Source organism: Nasonia vitripennis, unplaced genomic scaffold (assembly GCF_009193385.2).
Source record: "Nasonia vitripennis strain AsymCx unplaced genomic scaffold, Nvit_psr_1.1 unplaced0080, whole genome shotgun sequence".
NCBI classification, from domain to species: domain Eukaryota; kingdom Metazoa; phylum Arthropoda; class Insecta; order Hymenoptera; family Pteromalidae; genus Nasonia; species Nasonia vitripennis.
Genome location: NW_022279859.1, coordinates 1 through 9,810, shown reverse-complemented (window position 1 = coordinate 9,810; position 9,810 = coordinate 1). Strand labels below are relative to the sequence as shown.

Here is a 9,810-nt window from a genome sequence, read left to right as displayed (position 1 = left end):
AGAATTTTTTGTAGAATTCGAAAAAGTAACTAATGAATTCAAATCAGCTGGTGGGAAATTAGAAGAAGTCGAAAAATTGAGATATCTACTTAGAGCTTTACCACCAAGCTATAGTTACATTGGGGATTTTATAGATGTTATCCCAGAAGACCAAAGAACAGTAGACTATGTAAAGTCGAAAATAAAAGAGAAAAATATGACTAATGCTGAGTCAGATAATAAAAGTAATGCCAGTACCTTTGCGGTACAAACCAAAGGCAAATGTTTTAACTGTGGAAAATTTGGCCACTTCATAAACGAGTGTACGAGACCACATCAGCAGAGCAACCGAGGACGAGGTGCTCAATATAGTCAAGGTCAACGAGGTCACCAACGAGGAAATCAACGAGGCTACAACAGAGGGTTCAACAGAGGCTTCAACCGAGGCAACTACCGAGACAATCAGCGAGGCAGAGGTCAAGGTCAACCCAAAGCTAAATCTTCAGGCGAACAACAGGGCGACTACTCATCCGAAGCATGGCTGACCCAGGTCTGCAACCCAGAGGTAAACCAGATAACTGCGTTAGAAAATAGTAGCGAAAGTTTAGGTCAAATTAATTGGTTACTAGATAGTGGCTGCACAGACCACATTGTAAATAATGATAAATATTTTGATAAATTCGTATATTTAAAAAATCCTATAGAAGTAAAATTACCTGATGGTAAAAGTTTGAAAGCTACTAAAATTGGAACTGTAAAATTACTTTTTAAAAATTATTACAATCAAAAACAAGTAGACGTAAAAAATGTTTATTATGTTCAAGGCATTAGACAAAACATACTGAGTTTCTCTAAAGTCACAGAAAATTATACAGTAGTAGCAAAAAATGATGATGCCAAAATTTACAATAAAAATAGAGAATTAATAGCAGTCGCAAACAAAAAGGATAATCTATATTTTATGAAAAGCTATGTAATTGAAAAGGAAAATAAGCAAATGTTTGTAAATTCATTAAAATTAACTGATAAAGAGAAATGGCATAGAGCATTAGGTCATGTTAACTTTCAATATTTGAACAAATTAGTGAAAAATAAATTAGTAAAAGGATTGCCAGAAAAAATAGAAAATGTCGAAATGAAATGTGGAAATTGTATAGAGAGTAAAATGGCAAATGTACCGTTCGAAAATAATAGATCAAAAACTACGGAAATTTTAGAATTAATTCACACAGATTTAAATGGTCCACATAACACAATCGGTTATGGGGGAGAAAAATATTTTGTAACTTTCATTGATGATTATAGTAAGTGTACTAGAATTTTCTGCATTAAAAATAAATCAGAGACTGCCAGTTGTTTAAAAGAATTTGTTAGTTTAGTAGAAAATAAATTTAGTAAGCGAGTTAAGAAATTACGTTGTGATAATGGCAAAGAATATTTAAATAAGGAAATTTATGATTTTATAAAATCAAAAGGAATTGAACTATTGCCATGCCCACCGTACGTCCATGAATTAAATGGAGTAGCGGAAAGATATAATAGATCCGCAATGGATATGGGCAGATGTTTAATGCGTGAAGCAAAAATTCATAGGCGATATTGGCCTGAAATTATGAAAACAGTAGCTTATCTAAAAAATCGCACAATTGCAAATACAGCCAAAAATAAAACGCCATACGAAATATTTTTTGGTAAAAAACCAAATGTTGATCATTTAAAAATTTATGGCAGTCGAGTCTTTGTACGAGTACCAGAAGCGCTGCGAAAAAGCAAATGGGACGATAAAGCCAAATTAGGTGTACTAGTAGGTTATGTAGAAAATGGCTATAAAGTTCTCGTCAATGGTAGAGTTATTCATGCTAGACATGTACAAGTAGTCGAAGAAAATACAGAAATTATTTGCTTAGAAAAACTTGATGATGAAAAAGATAGAGATTTGGAAAATAGCGAATCTGAAAATGTAGAAAACAAACTAAACTCTTTTACCCATACTTCGACTCTCGAGTCAAGTAGGGGTAATGAAATAAATTTCGAAAATCGTATAGATAATTATGAAAGTAGAGAAAATGAATTAAATTCTGATATTGCTGAAAATGATAATTCAAGTTTAAAAGTACAAAGAAAATCTAATAGAAAGAAAAGTCCTGTAAATCTGTATAATGGGCATCGTTTACAATTCTGGATCATATATAAGTCAGTCATCATGGCAACCAGTCATCAGTCGACCGAAGAAACTCAAACCGTTAACACGCAAGAGCATTCAGTTTCTGAAAAGTCTAGGACTAAAAGTTCGTGGAAAAAATTCACGTGTATAATTTTTTGCTGCTTCCAGAAAAATGGACGAAATTCTAAGCATTCAATCAGGTGTCGTATTCGATGAGTCTATTGCTCATTACGAAGTACACGCACATCAGCCATACTCATCATTAAGCTTTGACAACAGCGATGAAATTCGTATTTCTATCCAACAGATCTATGTCTCCTGCCATCACGTAGTTCTATCCATGTATGTGGAAAATTGAAACTCAAAACTGGTTCATCAGCTTCAGCTAAAACTACATTCGTGAACAATGGCATTTGTCATCTGTTTGATGAAATTCGTTATGAAATTAATGCTGTGGAGATAGATAAAAGTAAAAATGTTGGTTTGAGCAGTCTTATGAAAGGATGGACTTCATTTAATTCGAATCAGAATAATATGCTAGAAAATGCAGGCTGGCTTGGCAATGAAGAAAACGTCAAATCGTTTGTCGATGAAAAGGGAAACTTTGACGTTGCGATTCCGCTGAGTATGATCATGGGCTTTGCAGAAGACTATAAAAAAATTATAGTTAACATGAAGCATGAGCTCATTCTTACAAGATCGAGAAGTGACTTGAACGCAATAATCCAGGAAGGTACTACGACATCTGGTGTAACTGCTTATGAAGATTGTGAAGTAAAAATATCGAAGATAGAATGGTTAATGCCATATGTCATTGCATCTGATAAACAAAAAATTCAGCTATTGAATTTCATTGGTAAAGATAATCCCATCTCTATGTGTTTTCGTTCTTGGGAGATATTTGAATATCCTCTTCTCCCAAGCACGAATAAACACGTCTGGACAGTGAAAACATCAAATCAACTGGAGAAACCTCGTTTTGTAATTCTCGGACTACAAACAAAGAGAAAAGCTGTAAGAACTGCAAATGCGAGTAGATTTGATCATTGCGAGATAAGTAATGTGAAACTTTTCTTAAATTCACAATATTATCCATACAACAATATGAATCTCGACATATATAACAATCAGTATGCGATTCTCTATGATATGTATGCTAATTTTCAAAAATCATACTATGGAAGAGATCCACAGCCGATGCTGACAAAATCTATGTTCATCGAGAATGAACCGCTAATAGTTATTGACTGTTCACGACAAAACGAATCTCTCAAGAACGCTCCTGTTGATGTACGTCTAGAGTTTGAGGCTAAAAAGGATTTTCCCGCACACACTTCAGCCTACTGCATGATCTTACACGATCGTATCGTTCAGTACAATCCCATCAGTGGGGATGTCAAGAAACTCGTCTAGGTTGCACAAAAAAAAAAATGGAGTATGCAGTAGACATGACTGGTTTCAAGCAAACCGGAGAAGATTATATTCTAAAGGAAATTGCAATCATTCCTCTCAACGATAATAGTGAGCCTATTGTTCTAATATTTAAAAATCCCTTCCCCTGGAAAAAACTCTCTGACAAAATACAAAGGGAAAACAACTGGCTTAAACATAATCATCATGGCATGAATTGGAAAACCGATGGACATGACTACTCTCAAATTGGAAACTTGCTTCGTGACGCTTTGCATGATGCATCAAAAATTTTTGTCATGGGTACAATAAAACAGAAATGGCTTCAACGATTCAAATTTCCAGTTCACAACATTGAACAATATGACTATCCGTCAAAACCATCTTTTAAGTGCGTCACAATATGCACATATCATAATCCAAGCTATAAGACGACCTGTGCATTGCACAACGTCAAACTTATGAAATTGTTCTATCTGCATAAACTGTAAAGTAAAAAAAAATTAAAGAAAAAATGAAAAAAAGTAGAGAAAGTTATAGGCATTCCAAAACATAATGGAGAGAGGAAAAATTATCCCACTCTCTCATCGGGTACTAAAACACTCTGAGAGGAGAGGGGGTGTTTTAGTATCTTGAAGAGAGAGAGGGGATCCCTCCTCTTCCATCGGCTACCAAAACACTCTGAGAGGAGAGGGGGTGTTTTAGTATGCCTATGTTTTGGTATTGTTGTAATATAGTAAGTATTATAATCTTGATTATCAGTACCAAAATGGTACACGTCGCGCCATCTATTGGTCAACTGCGATTTTGTACATTGAGACGAGCTCACGCGAGAGCTGACGAACCGCGCATGTCTCGCGCTATACTCTAATCGCCTATTACGTATTATATCATATTCCGTGTGTAGAGCAGACTATGCTGTACTCTACAATACACTCTCTCTCTTGCCTGTAAGACTCCGATGTGAGCAGACGTGCCGCCGACTAGGCTCTCAAGCCTTTTACAATATACTTAACAATAAATTAACCTCAAGTTGTTGTTTATTGATCCAACCTTTTTCATCATGGTAGCAGAGCGTGGTTGGTATTTATATTTTATCCCGCATGTCTACTCATATGAGTGACATGAGAGATATGTAGTGTAAAACTAAGTGAGGTTAGAAGAAAAGCCACGTGGAAAGTAGTTAACGGTTATTGTTAAAAAAAAGTAAATCGCACAGTGAAAAATTGAACAGTGAAATTAAAGAAGAAAATATCTGGAGAAATTATATGCATGTGAAGCATTGATATTCGAATTTTCGTATAGAAACGTCTGTCGATAGAAGAAGATTTTCAAGTGAAAATTAACCGGTCAAAAAGGGTTAAGAAGAAAAATATAAGCTCAGTGACGTAGATAAAGTCGTCAGCTACTCAACAATTAAAAGAATTTTAAAAACTAATCAAGATTTAAGTGCGATGCAAGAAGATTAAAGTCGGCGAGTGAAACACGTGGTGAAGTGCTATTTCAGAGCACGTGCAAATTAGAGGTTAAGCACATGTACTTGTGGCTTAAGCCTAAAGTAAAACAAGAAGACGGATTAGAAGCCAAAATATTGAATTAAAAGAAGAATCAAGAAATCAAATTAGAAAAATATTTTTAAAGCACTCAAGAAGATTATTAAATTGAAAAATCAAGTATACGAGAGCATTAGTGCAAAAGAAAAAGAAATGGCTAAACAAGCGAAAATCGAAGACATTATGATACCAGTGTTTGATGGTGCAAATTATTCCAGTTGGAAAATTAGATTAATGATCCTGTTAGAGTATAAAGAGTGCAACGAACCAGCAATAAATGAAATGCCTGATAAATATAAAGGCAAAGAAGATGATTGGAAAAAGATTGATTTAAAAGCTCGCACTATGATAATTAGTGCTATCTCAGACAAACAATTAGAATACATCGGTGAATGTAAAACAGCTCTCGCGATGATAACAAATTCGATAAAATGTATTTAACACAATCAACAGCTTTGCAAATTATATGCAGAGGAAAAATCGAAGAAATCAAATTAAATAATTATAATTCAGTGGAAGAATTTTTTGTAGAATTCGAAAAAGTAACTAATGAATTCAAATCAGCTGGTGGGAAATTAGAAGAAGTCGAAAAATTGAGATATCTACTTAGAGCTTTACCACCAAGCTATAGTTACATTGGGGATTTTATAGATGTTATCCCAGAAGACCAAAGAACAGTAGACTATGTAAAGTCGAAAATAAAAGAGAAAAATATGACTAATGCTGAGTCAGATATAAAAGTAATGCCAGTACCTTTGCGGTACAAACCAAAGGCAAATGTTTTAACTGTGGAAAATTTGGCCACTTCATAAACGAGTGTACGAGACCACATCAGCAGAGCAACCGAGGACGAGGTGCTCAATATAGTCAAGGTCAACGAGGTCACCAACGAGGAAATCAACGAGGCTACAACAGAGGGTTCAACAGAGGCTTCAACCGAGGCAACTACCGAGACAATCAGCGAGGCAGAGGTCAAGGTCAACCCAAAGCTAAATCTTCAGGCGAACAACAGGGCGACTACTCATCCGAAGCATGGCTGACCCAGGTCTGCAACCCAGAGGTAAACCAGATAACTGCGTTAGAAAATAGTAGCGAAAGTTTAGGTCAAATTAATTGGTTACTAGATAGTGGCTGCACAGACCACATTGTAAATAATGATAATATTTTGATAAATTCGTATATTTAAAAAATCCTATAGAAGTAAAATTACCTGATGGTAAAAGTTTGAAAGCTACTAAAATTGGAACTGTAAAATTACTTTTTTAAAAATTATTACAATCAAAAACAAGTAGACGTAAAAAATGTTTATTATGTTCAAGGCATTAGACAAAACATACTGAGTTTCTCTAAAGTCACAGAAAATTATACAGTAGTAGCAAAAAATGATGATGCCAAAATTTACAATAAAATAGAGAATTAATGCAGTCGCAAACAAAAAGGATAATCTATATTTTATGAAAAGCTATGTAATTGAAAAGGAAAATAAGCAAATGTTTGTAAATTCATTAAATTAACTGATAAAGAGAAATGGCATAGAGCATTAGGTCATGTTAACTTTCAATATTTGAACAAATTAGTGAAAAATAAATTAGTAAAAGGATTGCCAGAAAAATAGAAAATGTCGAAATGAAATGTGGAAATTGTATAGAGAGTAAATGGCAAATGTACCGTTCGAAAATAATAGATCAAAACTACGGAATTTTGAATTAATTACACAGATTTAAATGGTCCACATAACACAATCGGTTATGGGGAGAAAAATATTTTGTAACTTTCATTGATGATTATAGTAAGTGTACTAGATTTTCTGCATTAAAAATAAATCAGAGACTGCCAGTTGTTTAAAGAATTTGTTAGGTTAGTAGGAAAATAAATTTAGTAAGCGAGTTAAGAAATTACGTTGTGATAATGGCAAAGAATATTTAAATAAGGAAATTTATGATTTTATAAATCAAAGGAATTGAACTATTGCCATGCCACCGTACGTCCATGAATTAAATGGAGTAGCGGAAAGATATAATAGATCCGCAATGGTATGGGCAGATGTTTAAATGCGTGAAGCAAAAATTCATAGGCGATATTGGCCTGAATTATGAAACAGTAGCTTATCTAAAAATCGCACAATTTGCAATACAGCCAAAAATAAAACGCCATACGAATATTTTTTGGTAAAAACCAAATGTTGATCATTTAAAATTTATGGCAGTCGAGTCTTTTACGAGTACCAGAAGCGCTGCGAAAAAATGGACATAAAGCCAAATTAGGTATATTAGTAGGTTATGTAGAAAATGGTATAAAGTTTCGTCAATGGTAGAGTTATTCTGTAGACATGTACAAGTAGTCGAAGAAATACAGAAATTATTTGCTTAGAAAAACTTGATGATGAAAAGATAGAGATTGGAAAATAGCGAATCTGGAAATGTAGAAACAAACTAAACTCTTTTACCCATACTTCGACTCTCGAGTCAAGTAGGGGTAATGAAATAAATTTCGAAAATCGTATAGATAATTATGAAAGTAGAGAAAATGAATTAAATTCTGATATTGCTGAAAATGATAATTCAAGTTTAAAAGTACAAAGAAAATCTAATAGAAAGAAAAGTCCTGTAAATAGATACGGAAATCCTGTAACTCATTTTATATATGTAAATCATATTGATGCAAATGTACCAAATACATTCGAGGAGGCGTTAAACTCAAATGAATATAAACAATGGAAAATTGCGATGGATTCCGAAATCAATAGTCTTATGAAAAATAAAACTTGGCAAATTGTTGAAAGGCCAAAAGACAAAAAAGTCATTGATGTGAAATGGGTCTACAAAAAGAAAAACAATAATATGTATAAAGCGAGATTAGTTGTAAGAGGATTCAACAAAAGGAATACTTAGATAATGTTTATTCACCCGTAGGAAAAATGCAAACTTTGAAAATTTTATTGTCGTACAGTTGTAAAAACAATTTATTTATAGAACAAATGGATGTAGAGACAGCTTTCTTAAACGGTGATGTAAAAACCGAGGTGTATATAAATGAACCAAAAGGTTACGAAACAGGTGACAATAAAGTTTGCAAACTGCAAAAGGCATTATACGGACTGCGAGAAAGTCCTAGAGCTTGGTACGATTGTTTTAATAAATTTATCGAAAGCTTAAATTTGTGAGAAGTAACTACGATTACTGTCTATACGTAAATAATACAAACAAAGATTCAATATATATTTTAGTTTTTGTTGATGATCTCCTAATTTGTTGCAAGATAAAAATAAAATAGATAAAGTTAAATCTAGTCTAATGCAAAGATTTGTGATGAAAGATTTAGGCAAAATAAGCCAATATATAGGTATTGATATAAATTATAGCAATGATAGACAAAAAATGACTTTAAGTCAAACAAAATACATTGAATCTTTAGCCACTAAATATAATTTAGAAAAAGCCAAATTATATGATACTCCAATGGAGTCAAATTTAAAACTAGATCAAGCTAGTGAAATTGATGAAAATATAAAATATAGAAACTTGATAGGAGAATTATTATACATTAGTACAGGCACAAGGCCAGATATTGCGTATAGCGTAAATTATTTAAGTCGATACCAAAGTTGCTACGACCAAACACATTATAAATATGCGTTGAGAATCCTAAAATATCTGTATAAAACTAAGATCTAAAATTGACATATTGTGATAACTTGAAAAACGAAATATTAGATTGTATGGTAGATTCTGATTATGCAGGTGATAATGTAGATAGAAAATCTACAACAGGCTTTGTAATAAGACTTTATGGTAATGTAATTTTCTGGAAAACTCATAAACAAAGCACTGTAACCAAATGTTCAACTTTCGCAGAATATACTGCTATGTCAGAAGCAGTAACAGAAATATTGTTTGTAAAAAATTTATTAAGCGAAATGTTCAATGTAGAATTCGATAAACCAATTAATGTGTATGAGGATAACTCAGGTGCAATTGCGATTGCAAAATATGGTAACTTCACTAAAAACTCGAAGCACATTGAAGTGCAATATCATTATATAATGAGAATTATGAAAATGGCATAATTGATATTATAAAAATAGACTCTCAATTCAATTTAGCAGATATGTTAACGAAAAGTCTAAATAAAACAAAGTTTATAGAAAATAGAAAAGCGCTAAGATTAATTTAAAATGTAAAGAAAAAAAGTATCGAAAATGAAAAGTTAATGCTAAAGATCAAGATTATAAACTTAAGGAGGCGTGTTGTAATATAGTAAGTATTATAATCTTGATTATCAGTACCAAATGGTACACGTCGCGCCATCTATTGGTCAAACTGCGATTTTGTACATTGAGACGAGCTCACGCGAGAGCTGACGAACCGCGCATGTCTCGCGCTATACTCTAATCGCCTATTACGTATTATATCATATTCCGTGTGTGAGCAGACTATGCTGTACTCTACAATACACTCTCTCTCTTGCCTGTAAGACTCCGATGTGAGCAGACGTGCCGCCGACTAGGCTCTCAAGCCTTTTACAATATTTAACAATAAATTAACCTCAAGTTGTTGTTTATTGATCCAACCTTTTTCATCAGGTATGCCTATAGCCTATCTACTGTAGTTTTAAGAGCCCAAAGATGCTTATACATTGCATAAACCAGTACACCGAAAATTTCAAAGTCTTCATTATAATGTACCGACTATAGATTCTGTGTGG

The 9,810-nt window shown here is 33.3% G+C and overlaps 1 protein-coding gene across 1 annotated transcript; it reads left to right on the top strand.

Annotated features, from left to right (window-relative positions):
• Nucleotides 1-2,351: 2,351 nt before the first annotated feature.
• On the top strand, nucleotides 2,352-3,459 carry LOC116418177 (the record flags this gene model as incomplete). Its single annotated transcript, XM_031933279.1, is given in 1 exon segment — nucleotides 2,352-3,459. A coding segment is annotated over 1 exon segment (821 nt), but the record flags the coding sequence as incomplete, so codon positions are not given.
• Nucleotides 3,460-9,810: the final 6,351 nt, after the last annotated feature.